A 22,541-nucleotide genomic window follows, 5' to 3' on the forward strand; every position below is an offset into this window, starting at 1 on the left:
TCGGCTCGTGCAAGGCGATTAGCATCGGTGCAGGTTTCGAGCAAGGAACGGCGGAACTTGAGCCATGATTTGATGAAGTACACGTTTAACTTCGCTACCTCGCTCCACTCATTGATCTGTACAACGCGGTCAAACTGAGCCAACCAGCCTTCTACATCTTCGAAGATATCTCTGTGGAAGACTTTCGAAACTTGTAGATTCTGAAGCAGGTAACGAGTTGTTGTGGTGATGCCTTGCATAACGGTAGGCGGAGTCGTCGTCGTTCCTTCGTACAGAACTCCCTACATACTGCGTCATGGGGTCATCGACGCTGTTTTGGAGAGATTATCACTCTCAGGAGGCAATCCTCGGAGTCGCATGCTCGCCCGGTGGACTTGTGTTCACAAGTATAGGGTTGACACTCCTGCAACCAGTAAGGGATAGTGGCATCGGATGAACCATGCGCCGCACCTCCACCACTCTTGCCACGAAATGACAACTGAAGATGTGCATAGAGGCGGCAAGACAGACAGCTGGCAAAGATGGCATGGATACTCTAAAACCTGGCGTCGTCAGTATACACTTCCTTTTCTTCAGTGCCCACATCTCGCAGAGGTCGCCTCCCAGTATTAAGTTGTTTCTTAGCGCTGGTTCATAACACCTAGTGGCAATATGTACATGTAGTTATCTCGTATTAACGTAAAAACACTGTTCTCACTAGTTTGGCAACATATCCTCATGATATGGTGCAGAAACTACCGTGTATGGTTCCACGAATAAGGTTTGTTGAATTTCCATCGGCTGCAGTGCAGCTATATTATTGCAGATCAATAAATATATGGGTTGCAGAGAAATCCGACACTTTCGAAATTTCATGACACTGGAAGCTGTTTCACAATACTAAACCCGTGATGTGAGTACGAGCGTAAAAGTAGGCTTTGTGTCGAGTACTTCAAACTAAGTTTAGGCCATTAAGACAGGCCATTTAATAAAAGCATTATCTAACCACGGATGCCGATCCCACAAGGTTCTGCAAACGTGTCAAGCTGGAGTGAAAAACACTCATTTGGTGTCCCCTGTGATTGTCTAGCCGCTGATGCCAACAGATATTTGTTTTAATTACATAACACGGGATAAACAATCACTGCCTCCAAATATCATATAATTGTGCTTGATATGCCTCTAAGGCACTCTTAGGTTGGTCTGTAACTTCTCATGAGACAATTACTTACTCATAAGACCTTTTAAATCGTGGCTCGGCTGACGAGTTTGCCAATTTCCATACGTGAATTATTGTACCGACATTCAAATTACAGCCTTGTTCCGTAACAACGCAGCAGTTTTACTTATTTATAAAACATGTAAACTCACCATTGTAGCTTCTATCCAGAACACCATTTTCATAGCGGGCCATGTCTCGGCTACAAGCAAATGGAACATTTAACATTTTATTGGGTCGTGACCCATGTTAGTGAACAAACTTCTAACGAGAAGCGTTTATGTTTTTTGGAAGTGTCGAGCTCAACCTACGACACCAGGTCAGAGGGTGCTAGAACCTTTGTAACTCAGTTACGGAAAACTCTTTTTTTTATTTGTACGAGCACTTTAGAAATAGACGTCAGTGCCAGCTCACCCAGTTATAAGATGCACCATGTCAGGTGCTCCCGATATTCTTCCTTCTTTGTAATATTTTACCAAGCCGTCCAATGTTTCTGCCCCAATAATAGCACCATCTATAATTTTAGCAAAACCATCTTCCTGCAAGAAAATCCAGAAAACAAACACCGTTATTACGGCATCGATAAATGGAAGCAGCATTGTTTACTTTTAGAATATTTTGCGTAAAACATATCACTTGAACTAATCATATATCATTTGAACAAAACATATCACTTGAACAAATCATATATGCTTTGTGGGCGACACCTATATTCTTACCACGTTGATACATGTCTACTAGGACGCGTTTCGTTTAGAGCGAACAAACTAAAGAATGATTGTCTGTTCGAGATAGTGACATTGCGTCAGATAAATTTGGTTACAAAAAGCAGCCAACGGCGTATGACTCTGTCCACTTCCACTACGTTGCAAATCTTACACGTTATGTTTTGGGCTATAAAGTTTACAAGACGTGTCCGAAATGTTGAATATCGCCCCCCAGATGCGATTAGTAATTCTGAAAGTTCGGGGTCAAATCCCCGATCAATCATTTACGATTTAGCAGCGATGTAGAAAAGTAAACTAATCATGTGCATTTATGGCAGCATCAATACACACCGTGACATATTTTGAGGCCATGACGATGTATTTTGCACCAAACACAGTTTTAAATCTCGTAACTTGGTATAATCAATTTTGCGTAATAAGAGTAGTGGGAAAAGCGCACTAGCACGTCAAACCAAGGTAAACAAGGTGTTCATGTCTGACAATGTCTATTCTCTAAAGGAACATCAATATGCACAGGCCTGTGAGAATAAAGGAAATGGCAATAGCTTATTGTGATCACATCGAGTGATAATCAAGCGAGCTTCTCTTTCTGCCCAAAACGCAGGTGTATGCCACTTTTAACTTTGCAACCGAAATATGAAAACCTAATAAAATACACATATCATCTCCAGAAAACACAACTGGAGGGACAATAACACCTAAACAATCTGAGCATATATTTTGTCTGTCTGCATAACTGTAGGCTGCATTGGCGCTAGGACACCTGAACAATGACCGCAAGTGGGGCTACGTGACCACACTTTACAACTGGAAATTATTCGCTATGCACCACCTGCAGTAACAGCGCGTTTCCAAGGAGCCGTGCACTATTAGAAAAATAGGTACTTTGTGCGTTGGTGCCATATTACCTTGAGCTTTTGACACAGGGCTATGCGCAGCCTGTAGGACTTTTATTATTTCGGATTTTTAATAGTTGGCGCTCAGCCTATGTACGCTTTCCCAAGCACAGGGACAGACTAAGATGCCGCCAGCCATCGCCCACACGTTCTAACTCGGAACCGAAGAATTAGGCTATAATAATTTTCAAGCAACCTGTCTCAAAATTTACACAACTTTCGTTCGCGCTGGTGCTTGAATATTTGCCATAGCAGATACAATTGCTGCTGGAAATTATTTCATTATTTTCTCTTACAATTTCTGTTATTATGGCTTGCCTTTATTTAGGTACACTCGACGGCAGTTCTTCTCTTAGACAAGTAAATTGTCTACGCAAATATACAGTGTGATTCAGCGAACACTTTCAAAATATTTTAAACGTTTCTAGTGGCGGATAGCTCAAATCTAGTTGATGAGCCGGTCTACTCGAAGCGGCGGACAGTACATGCACAAAAAGTTGAAATGCAAGGTCTACTAATTAACAAGCATTCACTAATGAACTTTTAGCTAATTATCTTATGACCCATATATCAAATTATATAGTCTAGCAGTGGACTGCGCAAGTCGGATCCACTTGGAGCGAATTTTCAGGACGACACCAGGTTCGAGATATAATTTCCCGAACTTTGCGGAAAAGTGAATTGGCGTTCCAGTTACTTGTGTGCTTGAGTGCATGAAACGACGTTTTGTTAACAAATTAAGTGGAACGCCAATTCACTTCTTCGCAATCTTGTGGAATTTATATTTCGAAACAGGTGGCATATTTCAAATATTTTCCAAGAACGGCCTTGCGAACTCCAAGGCTACAATTTTTAAATTGCAATATGGGCCATATTGTAGTTAGTTAGAACCTTTAGTGAATTTTTATTAATTAGTCGATTTTGCATCTCAATTTTCTGTGAAAGTATTGTCTGCTGCTTTGAGTAACCCAGCTCATTAACTAGAATTGTGATCTGTGCCACAGGTAAATATTAAAGACATATAAAAGTGTTCGCTGAAACAGCCTGTATAACGTTCGTGCTGTGATGCACAAAATTATTTTGACACTTGCTCAGACGAAATTGCTCACCGTGGCCGGTGCCTGCACATTTGTGCTATTACAGGTTCTGCACAGTGAGCTCTTTTTAAATATATTGCTACAGGACAGTATTTGCAATGACGAAGAGGCGAGCAGCGAGAAGACGACGACGATGATTGCAGGCTAGCGCAGGCTGTCGCCGCTTGGCCAAGTGCGACGTATTCCCTTTTAAATATACTTGTATGTAGCTTTTCGTCTGCGTCTTCCTACGTAACATATCTGGTGGAGGTGGACGTTCCCTGTAGCTCGTCACGGAGCTTCGCAGTGGACAGTACGTCGAGCCTTCCTTCATGGCTCCCGGCGATGACAACTCGACTCCAGCCGCCTCCGACACCCGCTGCCACTTCAACGACCTACATCACTCTCAACGCTCCCCGGGATCCTGGCGTATTCTCGGGAAAAGATGGGGAAGATGTCGAGGACAGGATCAGTCTGTACGAAAACGTCAGCCGCAATAACCGGTGGCACCCTACCATCATGCTCGCCAACGTAGTCTTTTACCTCAGTGGCACACCACGAGTTTGGTTTAGGACGCACAAAGATGAGCTCACCAGTTGGGATTCGCTTAAGCAAAAGCTCCGAGACTTGTTCGGCAACCCATACGGTCACCAACTTGCCGCGCAGAAGGCATTATCCAGCCGTGTGCAGACGTCAATGGAGCCCTACCTCACGTACATTCAGGAAGTCTTGGCTCTGTGCCGCAAAGTTGACGCACATATGACTGAGTCGGACAAGGTTTCCCACATCTTCAAAGGCATTGCCGATGACGCCCTCAACTTGCTCGTTTTTAACAACGTGGAGACGGTTGATGCAGTTATAAAAGTGTGCCGCCGCCTAGAACTCGCTAAAAGCCGACGTATCGATAGCAGTTGGCCCGTCTGCCCAAAACCCCAGCGACATCTTCCTGTGCCGACGCTCCTTGTCCCAGAAAGACTGGTGATGTTACCAGGATCTCCCGGCGTCAGATTGAGGCCGCCTAGCAGGCCGCCTTCGACTCCAGCCTCACCAACGCACCTGCAGTCACAGTTTCCCTGATCCAGGCAGTTGTCCGCCAGGAGTTCGAAAACATGGGTCTTCACCCCCATCTTCTCGGCCCATCACGCTGATACCCACTTGGCTTCGTCGATTCCGCACCGTCCCGCATCTTCTTACCCACCATGTTTCCGCAACCTATCTGAACGGCGCACTGCTGACGACAAGTCCATTTGTTTTCCCTGCCATCGAATCGGGCACATTTCTCGGCACTGTCGCAGTCGCTGGAGTTCCCAGACCCAGTCTGCTTATACTGCCTACTCTCGCCCCTCAGGTGGCCCTTCTCGTTCCTATGCCGCACACTCCTATAATGCAGCCGCTGATTCACCTGCGCCGAACCGCCCCTATTCTCGTTTGCCTTCGCCCCAACGACGACAATCTCGCTCTCCCCAGCCCCGTTGCTCCTACTCGCCGACTCCCTTCGGACGCCGCTCCCAGCCAGAAACCTAGACGATACGGCGCCTCGAGGTGACGCTGCATTGCTCCCTACGCTGCCAAATCCACTACTGACGTTGCCCACTCATCTGAATCTTCTTGACGTGCAAGTCGACGGTGTTTCTGTATCTGCTCTTATAGACACTAGCGCGCATTTGTCGGTAATGTGCGCTGACCTTCGTAACCGCCTGAAGAAAATAATGACACCCGCCATGACGCCTGTTGTCGGTGTCGCCAATGGCGGAACAGCCCCCGTAATTGGTATGTGTGCCACCCGCGTCTCCTTCGCCGATCGCTCCACTATCGTGCTATTCGCAGTCATCGCCCACTGTCCCCGCGACATCATCCTCAGCTTAGAGTTCCTCTGCGCACATTCTGCTGTCATCGATTGTTCCGCCAGTACTCTCCGCCTTGACCTGCTTGTTCTGGATGCCGCTGACCCGCACGTCAGTCGCCTCAGTTCCCTCGACTTCGTTTGCTTGCCACCTTCAGCACTGACTTAATTTGACTTAGTGTCATCCCCACCAGTGCCCGACGGTCACTACATTGCGGCTCCTATGCAAGACGTCTTACTTAAACACTGGATCACAGTACCTCATACAGTTTTATCTATTACGGCGAATTGCGCCTGCGTGCCAGTGGTCAATTTCGGCTTGACGACGCAAGTGATGCCACGCGGGATGTCTCTGACCCAGCTTTTCTCATTCGAGGATCACTCAGTAGCGTCTATTGCAGCAGTCGACAATTCAGCCGATCCTCCTCCACCATCGCAGTCGGCAACTTGTATAATCGCCGACTTAGAGAAAATGATTGAGCCCGACATGCCGTCCCAGCACGCTCGTGAGCTCTACCGCGTTCTGTTTTCCTGCCACGATATTTTTTACTTTAACGATCGTCGTTTGTCTCAAACTACAGCTGTTAAATATCGCATTAATACCGGCGATGCCGCTCCTATTGATCGCCGCCCGTATCGAGTGTCACCGGCTGAGTGTCAAGTTATTCACGCAGAAGTTCGCAAAATGCTTGCCAAGAACATTATTGAACCGTCGTGTAGTCCATGGGCGTCACCTGTTGTAGTGTTAAAATGTAAGATAGCTCATGGCGCTTTTGCGTGGATTATCGACACCTTAACAGGGTTACCAAAAAGGACGTGTATCCCCTACCTCGGATTGATGACGCTCTTGACTGCCTCCACAGTGTTCGCTGCTTCTCCTCTATTGACCTTCGCTCCGGCTACTAGCAGATTGCCGTAGACGATCTCGACCACGAGAAGACTGCTCTTGTAACAACCGACGTTTTTATCAATTCAAAGTGATACCGTTCGGTCTATGTAACGCTCCTACCAATTTTGAACGCATGGTGGACTCCCTTCTTCACGGTTTCAAATGGTCCACATGCCTGTGCTACTTGGACTACGTTATAGTATTCTCCCCAACGTTCGCTAGGCACCTCGAGCGCCTCTCAGCAGTCCTGGACGTTTTTCGTCGAGCCGGTATGCAAGTCAACGCATCGAACTGCCAATTCGGCCGTCGCCAGATTGACGTCCTTGGGCATCTCGTTGACGCGAACGAGGTGCAATCGGACCCCGGGAAGGTCCATGCTGTTACGCATTTCCCTGTTCCGAAGTGTGTCAAGAATGTGCGCAGCTTCATCAGCCTATGTTCGTACTTCCGCCGTTTCGTGAAAAATTTCGCGGCCATAGCGAGACCACTAACCGAGCTTTTGAAAAAAGACGCCCCTTTTCAGTGGGGCGATAAGGAGGCCTCTGCATTCTCGCATCTAATCGACCTTCGCACGACGCCTCCCGTTCTGGCCCATTTCGATCCTTCTACGCCTACCGAAGTACTCACTCATGCCAGCGGTCACGGGATTGGCGCAGTTCTGGCTCAACGCCAGCGCGGCAACGACCGTGTTATCGCTTACGCCAGAAGGCTCCTCTCACCCTCGGAGCGCAAATATTCCATCGCTGAGCGTGAGTGTCTGGCCCTAGTTTGGTGGGTTACGAAGTTCCGCCCATACTTATATGGCCCGACCCTTTTCCGTTGTCACAGGCTATCACACGCTTTGCTGTTTATGCTCATTGAAAGATCCAACAGGAAGACTTGGTCGCTTAGCCTTACGCCTCCAAGAATATTCGTGTACTGTCACCTACAAATCTGGCCGACTACACAAGGACGCTGACTGCCTGTCTCGCTACCCGGTAGACGAGCCTGACGACGCCGACGGCATTTTCTGTGTCTGCCTTCGCTAACATAGCCGATGAGCAGTACCGAGACCTATCGCAGCGAGCACTCATCGAGCGTCTGCGCTCTACACCTACCGACGCATCCGTTCGCCGATATGTCCTCCAGGACGGCATTCTGTACCGAAGGAACTTCCTCCCTGACGGATCTGATCTTCTCGTTGTCATGCCAAAAAATCTACGACAGACTGTGTTGTTTGAGATGCATTACGCACCCACTGCAGGACATGTTGGGGTGACCCACACGTACGACCGCGTCCGCCGCCGCTTCTATTGGCCTGGTCTCGCTCGCTCCGTCCGACGCTATGTTGCTGCCTGTGATCCCTGCCAGCGTCGGAAAACACCTCAGGTGCTACCTGCCGGTCATCTGCAGCCGATCACCGTCCCTGGGGAACAGTTCTATCGTGTTGGATTAGACCACCTAGGTCCCTTTCCCAAGTCATCCTGTGGGAACAAACGGGTAGCCGTCGCAACTGATTACGCCACCCGATACGCTATCACGCGGGCTCTCCCTACCACTTGCGCCACCGACGTCGCGGACTTTCTCTTCCGTGACATGATCTTACTTCATGGCGCCCCCCGACAGCTGCTTACTGACCGCGGTCGTAACTTCCTCTCGAAGGTTATCGCCGACATTGTGCGTTCCTGCTTCACTCAACACAAGCTGAGTACCTTATACCATCCTCAAACCAATGGCCTGACAGATCGGTTAAACCGTACTCTTACGGATATGCTGTCCAAGTACGTTTCCAAGGACCACCACGACTGGGACATTGCCCTTCCTTACGTCCCATTTGCGTGTAACTCTTCCCGACAAGACACCGGCGGATTTTCTCCATTTTATCTAATGTACGGCCGCGAACACACCTTGCCCCTTGACACGGCACTTGCTCCTGCTGCGATCTCAACAAGCGAGTATGCGCGCTACGCCATCGCCTTCGCCGACCATGCACGCCAGCTTGCCCGCGCTCGACTGACGGCTTCGCAAACCACTCAGCAGTGTCAGTACAACGCCCGCCACCGTGAAGTACAGTTTTTGCCTGGTGTGCTCGTGCTCCTCTGGTCTCCTTCTCGTCCCGTCGGACTTTCAGAGAAGCTCCTTTCGCGATACACAGGGCCCTGCCGCATGCTGCGCCAGGTGATGCCTGTGACGTACGAAATTGCTCCTGTGAGTTCAACCTCGTCCTCTACTCTGGCATCTAGTGATATTGTGCACGTCAGAAGGCTCAAGGCCTACTACACCGCTTCCGAGTGCGGCCTGTAATAGTTCCGGGGCGGCGCTTTTGCCGCCGGGGGTACGGCTACGGAACAGTATTTGCAATGACGAAAAGGCGAGCAGTGAGAAGACGACGACGACGATTGGAGGCTAGCGCGGGCTTGTGCCTCTTGGCCAAGTGCGGCGTATTCCCTTGTAAATATATTTGTATATAGCTTTTCGTCTGCATCTTCCTACGTAACAATAGTAATACCTGTTCATCATCTGTGTTTGTGAAAGAACTTATGATAGTACCGTTTAATGAAACGAGATTCACCTTAAGGAAAAGATTTGTGCAATAAAGAAATATACTTACCATACTCCTTGTTACTCCGACTAGCATGAACTTTATCTTTGGTTTCGTCATGTCCAGATATCTTAAGTTCACCTAAAGCATACGGTTAGTTTATCAGCATTTCCAAAGATGTGGATGATAATATTCATTACATGTTAAAAGCTCCCGTTACCACAACACCTTATTACATCTATAAATAATCGTCTAAAGCTCAAAGGAATTGAAGGACAGCAAAAAACAATTTAGTGAAATATAAACTCCTCTTGGGTGCTGAAAACGCCATGGTATCGATTACAATGTAGAGGAAAAAAATTCTCAGATAACAGAGCTATGCGTTTGCAAGGAGGTGCATTGTTGAATTTCACCATCCCATTGCGGAAGCGCCCTTTAGACCTCGTTCTGCAGCTCCAACAAAAATCACAGATACAACATGAATATGCTAATCAGATTTTACTGAACGTTCTAAACAGACTGGTTGCACTTTTACGTCCACAATAACAAGAGCATTGACTAGAAAGGTGGAACACGGGCCGGTTTAAAATTTATAAACGCTGGGTTCCTGGTTTTCGTACGTATGTATATTCCTTTGCTTTTATCGCTCGAATGCTTCTTTGTGATCCATTTGACTGCTAATAAGTAGTTTCATGGTTTTATGTTGCGACAGATTTCCTTTTTCCTACAAGTGGTCTTACATTAAAAAAATTCAGTGGAGTTTTAGCGGTTCATGTCAGAGAAATGCGTTAGCATTGTGTTAAACCTGTTTGTCGTCCCGCATCAATGCTTTACACCTTATTCAACTGATCAAAGATTTTTGCTTGGAAGCTCATTCGATGCTTTACCTGCATATTTGAGGAGCGAATAACAACTGACACTGGTCAGGAGCAGAAGACTGTCAGTTGCAAATTGTATAGATGTATTGTTTGCTTATGTACGTGGTGTTGATTAATAAGCTTTCCATAATTAAAAAAATCACCTGTTGCTGATAACCTAATTCTAGTCTGTGATCAATTGTTGTTCTATGGTGCAAGGGGCAATTATGACCTAAGCGCCAGAAAAAAGTTGAGGAGTTCGCAGTGGATCGATAAATTCCCAGAGGTAGGTGCGACGTGGCAATAAAGTGGCCTAAAAATGGTGGCTACAAAATGCGTAAAACCTACACCTAATATCATTATGACAATATCTATTAAGGTGTACTGGGCACGTGAATGATAGATTGAGAAAAAAATGGTTATACGATAAAATACATCAAGGCAAACGTTTACAAGAAGCACTACTGCCTTAACAGAACCCTTGAGACGTAAAATTCTTGGATGCATGTGCCGTACTAAAGTAGTATCACAGCGGTATCCAATGGAGAGGAGATGCGCCACGAAATCGCGAAATCATACGGATAACAACGTGTAAGACAACATCATTTAACAAACTTAGGGCTAGTGTGGTGTAAAAAAACCAACCTGAACCGTGTAACATTACGGGATAAAGGAGGGTGCGCTGCTGGTATATTGCAGGAAAACGTTTCTTTCTCTCTGTTTCGGCTTCCCGACACTCTAGGGAGATGAAGGGGACGATCAGCATCAGACCACATCTACCACAGGTTGGTGGTTCTTTTCCAATAAGCAAAAAAGTATGTGTGCCGCATGTGTGTCCGATTCTGAGACGACAGAATAGGACATTTCTTCTTAATGTGTTTGGTCATGTTTTCGTTGCGCAGCGCCAATAACATAATTGTGGATTGATTAGGTTAAACTTACTATTTGTTTGGGCATCCCGCAAGTGCTGCCGGTGACTTAGTTTCTTTCGGAGGAATGGCTTTAGACACAAGGCAGGGATAGCAGTGGTATGAGCGATAGCTTGCCATGCAATTGATGTGGAAACTAGGTTAGCCAGCATATCAACCTCAATGCCGCGAATGTCAATGTGAATGTTTATAGTGAATTACAGCTGAGACATGTACGATATGCAGATAACAGAATAAAGCTCAGTAAGCACAGGGTTTGGGTGTTTACACGTTGACCTTAGTGCTCTTACGACGCTTAGAGAGTCCCTGTACATAAGGGTCTTGTATAGCTTTGCTTTCTTGATTTGTTCACCAGCGAAGAGCATTGCCTTCGTTTCCGCGCAAGAGATGCTTGTTTCCGGGTACGTCACACCGGATTCGGAGAAAGATGGATACAAAATGCTGCATGGCTTTGTGTGTGGGTCCAAAGATTCCATAAACTGAGCTAATACATGGGAAATTGTATAGCTTTTATGCGGTTCAGTCGGATTGTGAACGACCCGAAATAATTTTTGTAGATGTAGGTAAACATACTCACTGCATTTGTCATCACAGCCATGTATGAAATAAGATCCTCCTTCGTTTTAAAATATTTTTGGTGCTCTTTATCGGAGACGATGTGAAGCTCTACGACGAATGTTTCGACGTGGGCTTTCTGTCTAAAAATGTGTCTCCAAATTCGTCCGCTGCCTAAAATGTGGGTCAATATGATCGAAAATATCGTTATTTTGTCACAATAACCATCTTTTTTTACGAAGAACTAAAGCATAGTGTACATTTGTGTGAGTTAGAGATGTGACTGCATGTGATTCTAGCAAAAAGCTCGAGTTAGGCTTCAGCAGAATTTAAAAAAAGGTGAACCCGGTTAAACAATCTGCGTTCGCGAACTTATCATACAAACTTGTCTAGGACCCGTTATGGAAGGTTCTTCTTATGCAAAATCGCGTCCTATGAGGGAGAGAGAGAGACAGAGAGAAACATACAAAGAGGAGAAAGTGCAATGATATTGATACGCGTGCTTGTTCATATGTTTCCAGTTATATTTTTGATCACCTAACGAATGTTGAATGTTATTGCTTGGCAAAGGACGCGCGTGCATGTATCAGAATGTTCTAGATTCTTGCAATCGATTCTCTTTGTTGTCTGTGTGATCGACCGTAACTATCGTAGAGTAGGAAAACTGGAAGTATGGACTCTGCGTCGTTCTTCACTTCATTTTGTACCGGACACTCCCTGCAAGTACAAGCCGTGAGTACGTTGCGACTAACTAGCAGGATAGCCGCATATAAGAAGAACTGCTACAAGAATATGGACCTCTTTCCGAGAAAACCATAGGAACTGCGGACAAGCCAACAACCGCAATGGCAGCCCCAGCGTTCCCCGTCCGGCTGCAACCACCCAGGAAGCCGGTCTTCCCCGGCTCATGTTTGAAGATCAGGAAAACTGGATAAGCACATATGCAAGTATCTCTACATTAAAAAACTGGAGCTCCGACGACAAGCTGCAGCATGCTTACTTACTTCGTCTTGCAAGACGCCACCGGGACTTGGTTCAAGAATAGTGAATCCAGCCTGACAACGTGAGATCGCCTCTGCGATATCTTAGCGAACACCTTTACGAGTGATGTCGGCAAAAAAGGGGGTATTTCTGCTTCGTTACGCCGATCCAGACATGTCCGAAGAAAGGAAAGTCCGCTTCCTTATGTTGGTTATGAAGCAAGTCCTTTTCGTAGGATTATTCAGCAACCCGTTCAAGATAGCCGTGGAATTTCACAGCTTTAGCGAAGACGCTTCAAATGCAAAGAAGAAAATATAACAGTCAAGTGCTCACGCAGAAGTGTGAATTCCAAGAACTAGGCTCTGACGACATCCGATAGACCAGCAGTAACATTGTACGCCAATGAAGCAAGATGTTTTCTTGGGCTAGTCTCAATCCATGACATTCTTTATGAAGAAAATTTAGCGCTCACTGGAAGTTTTCGACGTGAAGTCCGAATCGTCGCAGCGCCAACCGGAATCGATGTCCCACACCCTCTTTGCCCATCTTCACGTTTCTCCACCGAGCTAGTGCCCGGGCCCTACCGCAATCTCGTCGCCTGCCGCCACTGCCGACAGCCAGCTCACCTGTGGGCCCGCGCAATCCCCCCAAAAATGACGGATATTAGGTGCACAGCGGCCGCCACATAATCTGCTGCCACTGTGGAGAACCGAGCCGCTTGTACCACCGGAGCTCATGCCACGAAGTAGGACCACGAAGGTTAGTCGTCAACACACCGCTCGCAAAACTAGGCGAACGTCCACGAGGCATCACCCAAGACCTCGCAATGACACAGCACAAGCCTCAACGATGTTCTCGTCCACCAGGGCGTTCTCGCTCGCCGCAGCGCCGACCCTATACGGTCCCTGCTCGTAGCCGGTTCATTAGCAGGGAACCTAAAAGCCAAAACCGTTGGAGGGCCGGTTGCTGGTCATTCTTTGCTGTTGACGCCGTAACATACATCTCGGCGATGTAGAGACGACAGGGCGTCACTCGAACGAAGCCTCGAAGTCAAGAAAAACCGTCGCGATAAAACCCGACGACGCGGCGTAACAGCGCCAGGAAAACGCGACTGAGCCGAGATCCGACGCGATGTAACTGCAATGCAAGGTCAAGAACCACCGGCCCTGACGTTCATATATATATATATATATATATATCCATAACATCCCCACCCAAGTTACCGCAGTAGCCGACTGTTTCATTATCAGTGGATCCTTAGACGCAGAGTTGACGAAACTATAGTCTCCATGGACGATATGAGATAGCTGGGAGGCACCTAATAACAACGACCGGAATTGGCATGACCAACACGACCAGTCTTACCTTGCGATGTTTGGGATTGTGTAAGAATGCTCACGGGAGGTAATAGTAGGCCTGGAGTTGCTCAACTAAGCCGGTGCAGTCATCAACTTGTGATCCAGGCTGACCATGTTCTCCATGAACGAAGCGATACTACCTGTATAGGACTCTAAGTTACAGTGCCTTGAATGTCCTCGAAGGCTATGGGCATACCACCTCGCTCAAGCGTGATCATTTGCATCAACACCAACATATCCGGACACGTACAAGGCGTCTTCGATTGCGACCATAATTTACTGCTCAACCGCTAAATTTACATCGCAAGATGCATCGCTCGAATAGTTGGAGGAAAAGCAAAATAGGCGTTGACAAACTTCAGCCATGATTAGACAGACCTCAACAACATTATTACAATCAGGTTACGGCAAGAAAATTGTGTGAGCCAACAGCGTCAGGATCCGGAAGGATTCTACCTCGATATACCAGGCTGGCCATTGTATCGGTAGCAGTAATCTACTATAATCAAACCGAACGTCCCGAACGAAGACTGCCTTTCAGAAAAGCAAACAACGATGCAACGAAACTCAAGTGAGCTGACGTGCTGAGACCTCATCCTAAAATCACAAGGAGCCCCCCCCCCCCCCCCCCCGACGCCTCTTTTTACTACTCTATTCCCAAGTGTGCTCCCAAACGTGAACAGCATCCTCAACAAATACTATTCTATGCTAAGCAGCAACCAGGAACTTGAGACCTTTTCCGACTTGCCCAGAGTAGCCTACACGGACAGCACTATTTGCAAGAACATTCTTGTGCGTGCCTAAAGATGGCAAAGGCAACGCCAAGATTCGGTCCCGGAGACCCTTCCAGGAGCTGTATCTGCAAATATATGCAATCTGCTGCTACAGTAAAAAGTATCGCGTTGGAATACTTTCAGAAGGAAACATTGAGTTTCGCCTGCAGGTCAATCAACCTAATCTGCTGTCTAGAGAACGTGACTTCTAGCAAGCAGTATATAAGTGAGGCAGGACCACAAATTCACACAAGAATGTACGGCCATCGCCCAGATACAAAAAACACTTTAGCTAAAGCAATGACAAGACACCTAGTTGAACATGGCGCTTTATTACATGGAACATGGCGGTATACTACATTGAACCAGGCTCTATAAAATAGAAACGAATTTCCATTATCCGCGCGAAAGGACATGTACGGAAAAATACGTCATACACAAGTTTAAATGCCTACTAATGTTGCAGAAGGCAACTTAACCCCTTCAGCGACGATGTCCACGTTTGGGGACGCAAACTTGAATCACCCGCCGGCGCACGACAAGTGCCACTTGGGGAATTCAGTCGCTCTGGGCAGTTTCGTAGGTGCACCTCAAATGAACGCCAATGTCATCTCGGTTTAGGATTAGAAAGCTCAAGCACAAATAGCCATTCAAGATGCACGCCTCGCATTCTACGAGTCAGCACGTGAGTACTCCGAAAAATCAATTAATTTTGCGGGCACACGTGCTGGATAGCAAATTATTTTTATTGTGATTTTTGTTTAGGTATCGTACGTTTGCTTATAACATTTAATTTAGCTTAACTCGAGCAAATCTCCTACTACTAAGAGGAAGATATTTGCGTGCTGAAACGTGCACAGCGCGCCTGAATGCCTGCAATCCTAGTAGACATACGGAAATAGCTTACGCAATTTACGCGTGTTTTACTGATTTGTAGAGCGTGCTTTGCGTCTTGTAGGTTTTGAAGATCACTCCCGCTCAATAACGAGAGCAGCCAAGTCAGCAGCTGAGCAATTTTTATTAAATATTGTAGATAGAAACGCATCAAAGCCTTCCCGGACGATGAGGTGGATGAGGCAGTTGAAGTAACAATGTCAGTTTCCCAAAAATTCTGTAGTAATACTACTGATTGTCTCATTGTCGCATTTTCCCCTATCTTTATTTCATCTGAGCACCGTCTCGAGAGAGTGAACAACGGGAACAGGTCCTGCTGGCGAGGACGAAGAGCCCCAGCCGCCCGAGCCACCCCAGCCTAAATGTAAACAGAAAACGGAAGTGAAGTGGATTGATGAGAATTTTATGCCTACAAGCACCGATTGCAAATTCAATCACCGAGAAGGAACCGCTACGCTGGAGCCTTTCCAGTACTCTTTAAAGTATTTTACAGAAGAAATGCTTAGTGATCTAGCCTAGTTCACAATCATTCATGCAATGCTCCAAAACTCCAGAAGGTATGATGGCATCAACCACTGGTCAAAGCACGTCGCTATGACCTCCGTTTAGGATGCGAGAGTCATGAATGCAATTCAGGTCCAGAGTTTACTGTCGCAAGGGTGTTTTTGCTTGTCTGCTGCAAACGACTGCTTTTTCGAATTTCATACTAAAATATGAAATCCAGTGTTGTAGCACTCAAACGTTTCCAAAAATCGTTTGCTTTCTGAAGCAAATTACTCAAGACAAACGATTTCTAACCCTGAAGCCTCACTCCTAGTCAAAGATGAAGGATGCCATAGAGGCGCCGTGTGCACAACTCTGGATGCGAGTTAACCTTTACCTTTTTGGCGCAAGATATAAAATTGATTTTATTCTGTGAAATATGTTGCAGTGTGTTACAGAGCTATATTCGAATGTGATTTAGAACTCTTGTTGTTCAAATAATTAGTTTGTACCTGAACTGGTAATACTGACTAAAAGCAGTATCTTAAACATTACTTGCTATACCTACAACAAAAGCATAACAATACCTTATGCCAACACTTAATGTAGACTCTTTGCCTCGCCTATTCCTCTCGTTTCAGATCTTCCCTTTACCTCTACTGCCGGCTGACCCCACCGGCTGACCGCTCCCTCTAAAACCATAAACGCACGCCGCCTATGACTGCTTCTGTTCAGTTCAGATGAGTTTTCCGATCCCCTCCCATTCCCTGCCCCAACAACCTACCCAAGCCACTCTCTTTATCCATTTCTTAAATTTATTTATATATCCTCCTTCCCAATCCCCACTCGTTCTCGCTCGTATTCGAAACAACGTTGAGAAACGTGAAATGAGGGCGCTAATTATATTTTGAGCCTGTTTTTTACAACCAGCCACCGCCAGCAACGAGTGCACCTGACATTACCCTATTACCATGTTGAAAATAACCTACCAAGAATTACAAGCTGCCTTTGACGATGATGGGTCCACATATCGAAACGTACGCCAACCTTTCTCAGGCATCTTATCTCTAACTGTGCGCTACAGTATACTAGACTTCACATTTATTCCAACAGCCACGTACCAATGTCTAGATCTGACGTAGAACAAAACGGACAAGTCGCATTTGTATATAGGTATAAGGATATGATGGGCTCAGAAGAGAAGTTCAGCCGAAAAGAGGCAAGGAAAGACGCCTTACCTTCCCTACGGTATTTAACTAGTGTCATATACTAAGGTACTCTCACATAAAACCAGTGCTATGCATACAGAAAGAGAAACATTTTGAAAGCCTAAGGGACCTTATTTAGTCGGGAAACAAGTCGACACCAGAAATGAGGAATGACGGATGTAGTAGAAGCCTAGGTTTTTTGAAGGAAATATCTCCCGACGTTTCACAGATAGCTCATTCTTCTCAAGTGAAAAAAAAAGAAGAAAGCCTGAGCCTTTAGTGGTACGCCCACCAAAATTACAGTGTAAGGATGAGGAACTGCTCCATAGGAACAGCATTTACGGGAGGACGAACTAGAGGGTGTTCGCGGCGAAGACGATTTCCATCGTTCTCAGCAGAACCTTCTTAACTGCGCGCCCGCTGTCGAAGGCGAGCTACGCTTTGCGCTGCTGTCTGAAAAGCAGTCTGATGAGCCCGACGTTGTCTGGTTGTAGCCGCGCGCGTAGTTCATAGGTTCACTTCTTCAGTAGCGGTTCCTAACTTGTGAGGCACCGCCATAAATTATCCGAAGTGTAAACGCGGATATCGCGACTACGGAGCGTACATGACACATCTCTTTACCTTTGACGCGATAAGATGCTGTTGAGGATGTTGATGATTGGTTGGCATCGCCTTCGGTAGCAGGCGGTGGCATAAAGTTCAGCCTGCTTGATACAACGAGGTCCAGTTCCATGCAACATGCAAATGCTACTTGTCGGGTCGCCTAGTGAAATACGACGCAACTACAATGCAAAGCTTGGTCGTATCGATGCTACGCGGCGCGCATGTCTATTCGCGCGTGAGAAGTGGTACGATTCGATTCTATTTATCCTACTGAGGATGATGATCGGTTGGCATCCCCTTTGAAGCGGCCTGTAACAAACAGTTGCCTAGCCTACTTGATCTAATACGGTATGACACATGTATACATGTTTTTCGTTCTAGCACTCTTTCATACATCTGCTTAATATTCTTTCTCTTCCTCAAGGCAATCCATTGCTTTCTTGCCAAATCGTCCATATCAGGTAGGAGCCACATTTTTGATAGGGAGCGCAAACGAGTTTGTAGCGCTACCTATGCAACTGCCACATGACGTGCCGCCTTGTGTAATGACATGCAACTGCAATACGAAGTGTGCTCTTATTGACGCTAGACGGGCGCGCATCTCACATTCCTTGAGAAGTGGCACGATACGATGTTAAAGAAGATTATGGTGACAATGATTAATATTTAATGGCACCCCTTTTCGAAGGGGGTGTGACAAGTAATCACCCAGCCTGCTTGATATCATCAAGTACGCCATGCATGTTTTTCATAGTGTGTTTTTTCACACCTCCTAAATATGTTTCTCCTCAAAACAATCCAACCCTTTCTTGTTCAGTGTCCCATAGTAGGTAGGAGCTTGACGAGAGCACCGGTAGCGACGGCGGTGGCGGAGAATATAGCCAAGCGAAGTGGCTCATGGAATGAGCGCATAACAGCTTACGCTGTAAAAACCACACATTACCAATAGTTTGAGGCCGCACCTGATAACTTATCAAACAACAGTTGCTATGATTATTTAAGGAAGTACTGCAGCCATTAACCTGTTAAAATTGTGTGGCCTTCTAAAAAGGGAAGATCCCCAATATGTGCGGTTTCAATATTTGACTGCCCTGTTTAATAATAGTGTAGGCTTACATGTAATGACCAAATATTTTTAGTGATATAGCCTAAAACTTGGAGCCATATGCCATATTATGTTATCAAGAACACAAATGGAATGCCTAATACATGGCACGAGACTAACCAACCCCGCATGATTGTTGGTTGGCTGGCTTTTAGAAAAATCAACACACATAGAGACCACTTAGACATACAGACACATGAATCGATAGTATAGATTAGAAGGCATGTACTTTAGATGGACGTTGTATGTAATATGCTCGAGGGCATGTGGCAGATCCTTTATAATTATGAATTTCCGATTTATGTTGTCCTCGAACATAAACGAATACGATCATTACAATAGTGCGATACTGACGTAGGGTTTCAGACTCTGAGTATACAAAGGTAGCATGAGCAAAAGCGAATGCATGAGCAATCAGCAAATAATAGTTAGAACTGAGAAGTTCAGCGTAGATGGCAGTGGCGTAGATAGGGAAAATTGGTACATGTAATATTGCGTTGCAAAACAGAAGCCACTTACTAAGTTCAGAAGGCGATTTGATGCTCAGATCAACCAAACTGTGGTTTATAACCGTAATAGAATTGGCCTATCAATAAGTAAACTTACAGGTACGTGTTTGAATCAACTAGGTTACTGTTGCTGCATCAGCTTTATTATTAAAGTACGTACTACCCTTATTATCGAATCTTTAGCATGTATAGCACAATACGATTACAGAAAAACCGCTAATTTGCTGCTCAAAAACACGTTCTACATTTAATTAGCTTTCACTGCTACAACAGTTAATGAATCTTTCTGCAAGGGATGCCTATTCTAAGAAGTTTATAGTTTGAATATTTTTTTGCATTACATGCAATCGGCACTGGATGTTTGTTATAAAACAGTAAAGTTGACACACTGGAATCTTACAATACTACAAAAAATAGTATTGATGCGGTTCCCAATGATAACATGCGGAAAAAAGAACTCCGTTCATGTTGTCAAATAAATTGGTAACAATAATCGATAAATGAGCTAAAATTATTTACCGAAATTTATGAAGCTCTCTGTCTTTTCTTGAACTTCGTAAAGAAGATGGAGCATTTTACCTCGAAGTGTACGATTGGCCATCAGAAGGGGCTTTATTCTTAGGTTGCTGTTTACAATGCCTTCCTGTGAAAGAAAATATTTGATTCAGATACTCTACGCCTGGTTCGGAATCGAACTCGCTATCGAGCTCACTATGGAACTCGCTATCGAGGGGAAACTCAATCGAGCTCATCCCTGAAGCTCCGCTCGGGTCGCCGCTTGTAGGAACTGCCCTCCACCATGTCGGAAAAGCAGTAGCCGAACAGGGCAGCTTCCATTCTGCGTCCTCCTACGGGAACATTTTCTTAAACCGTCAATCGCCATCAGGTGCAACCTCAGACGTTCGCTAGTTTCCGCGTCGACGATGTTGGGGAATCGTCAGAAAATTACGACCGCGTGAGTGCATTGAACTATTGAGACGATTCCGCGAAGCACGTTGATGTAGCCTTCTGTGGAACCAACGTCGCGAAGCCTTAGTTTCTCGACCATGGACGTACCTTTGCCCGTGAATCTTTTTTGAACAGTAACTGCGGCAGAATTTCGCCGTCCTCACTGACGACTCAGAGGTTCTCAACAAGTACCTTGACGAGCGTGTTCTTGCACTCCGGTGAGTCGTACACTTCATACATAGAAGACGCACTCGCCATTTGCGGCCGTGTCAACACATCAATGGCGGGGATCGACCGTGTGTGCCATTTACTGAAAAGCATTGGGACCAGTGTGTTTAATGCTCATGTCGTGATGAGCCCCAATACATTAGATGATATCATCGCTACGGGCGAGCACCTCCATGAACTTTATTAGATTCGTTTGCAGTTTGCCTGATCACAAGGCAACCAGCGACAATGAGCTGCGTGCACTAATCGGTACCAGCATCCGTGAGGAATTGGATGCAAAAATTTCACCGTGTGGTTTCGACGTCACTATAGTTTCGTCTAGAAGCGGCCTACGTAACGTCATGAGCGAAAAATTAGCATCAGTGGCGTGCGCCCTAGGCCCAAGCCCTCTGCCCCAATGGACGGCCACTTATGCTTACATTGCTGCCTTACGTGGCATCACCCTTGCAGCAACCGCCGCAACTTGCAGCTGCACCAGAAGCGTCTTTCTGTGCTTCCCTTCTCTCTCAGGAAATGTACCGGCTCAGTCTTGTGGCAACACCTCCCACTCACCCCTACCGGTGCGCTATTACTGCGGCCTCCGCAAATCAAGGTTTTTTCCGGCACCGTCAAGAGTACGAACGACGTGGTTATAAAGATTTTGAACGATGTGTGCCTGCGGCGCCCGGGCCACAACATCGCCGCTCTTAACAGCGTTCCGGAATCTTGCTCCCCACCACCGCACATCATCGGAATAGTTAAGAATTTCTATTACCTGCGTCATCCTTCTCCTTCGCTGATCCGACGATCCTGTTCTTCTCTTCATCTGGTCACTTTGTCCCCTGACAATCCGTCGGAAAACTAGACAGGGAATCCTAAGGTAGGAAAGCCGCATCTTTCGGACTACATCTAACCCCTCCAGAGCGCCCGTCTAATATACTTCCGGCGTGTGTTGAAGGTGCGCAGATTGAAGCCTTGCTTAATACGGGTACTTGGCTTTCAGTCCTTAGAGCTGATATGTGTTCCTGTTTGCGAAAATGTGTAGTCGTCCTACAATGGCAAATTCCTTTGTTGTGGCAATGCCGTTCTTGTTGAGCCCTCCAGAAATTGCACAGCGCAGGTTTTCATTGAAGGCAGAGGTCACCACATTTAGTATCTCGTGTTGTCTGCCTGTGCACACCAACTCTTTTAGGGAAGTGACGCTCTCATCTGCATCAGATCTGACCTCTTGCGGCGACGTATAATTCTTATAAGAGACACTGGATGCTAACTTAAACTCGATGCACACAGCCTGCATTTTGTCACAGCTGCGAATTATGGGACTCCAACTGGCCATGAGAATATTCTAGCATTGGCATCAAATACCATCTAGAATGGTGATGTATTCCAAGCAATTTGGTGGCCACATGTCTGGCGAACTCATCATCTCTCCGTGCCCCGATTCTGATTCCCCAAGGCGCCACTGTTGCTTGCTTTACGGGCACCGCTTGATCCTGTTGGTATGGAAGCGCGACCTTTGCCTTTATTGTCTGATTATGATGGTACCACAGCTCTGACGGCCACGATAAACGAAGGTTGCACTGTTCTGCAGAAAGAAGGTCGTTTAGTTTGGCTTCAGAAATACCCATCTCTATATGACGTTGACCCAACGCTTTTAGGTCGCACATATATCGCAGTGCAAACATCATTGTACGCTGCCGCCCATGCCGTCTGTCATCCGCAGAGCGCAATATCATCTAGTGAAACCTCACCAACATGCTCACACGCGACGTTAACAGCCGTTATTAAGCTGGTGGTCGTCTAGTGCTGTGCCAGCCGGGAAGAACGGCGGTTCTGTACGATTCTACGTCGATTATAGAGCCCCTAATGAGCTCACGTGCAACAACCTCCACATGATATCGCAAATCTACAATGCTCCTGAATTTCCACAGCGCGTTGATATTTCTGCAATGTCTATCTTCGAGCGGGATAATGATGAAT

General features: G+C 46.3%; 1 protein-coding gene across 2 annotated transcripts in view; it reads right to left on the reverse strand.

The window, feature by feature from the left end:
• LOC142563688 (venom metalloproteinase antarease TserMP_A-like) overlaps positions 1-22,541 on the reverse strand; it is a 45,506-nt gene that overhangs the window by 19,476 nt on the left and 3,489 nt on the right. For both annotated transcript variants that reach the window (XM_075674285.1, XM_075674284.1), the window contains 5 exons: positions 19,926-20,049; positions 11,515-11,666; positions 9,221-9,292; positions 1,613-1,737; positions 1,351-1,400 (listed from right to left, as the gene is read on the reverse strand). In XM_075674285.1, coding sequence (XP_075530400.1) covers positions 1,351-1,400; positions 1,613-1,737; positions 9,221-9,292; positions 11,515-11,666; positions 19,926-20,049 — 523 coding nt within the window. The remainder of the gene's footprint in view (positions 1-1,350; positions 1,401-1,612; positions 1,738-9,220; positions 9,293-11,514; positions 11,667-19,925; positions 20,050-22,541) is intronic.

This window comes from Dermacentor variabilis, chromosome 11, assembly GCF_050947875.1.
Source record: "Dermacentor variabilis isolate Ectoservices chromosome 11, ASM5094787v1, whole genome shotgun sequence".
Lineage (NCBI taxonomy): Eukaryota > Metazoa > Arthropoda > Arachnida > Ixodida > Ixodidae > Dermacentor > Dermacentor variabilis.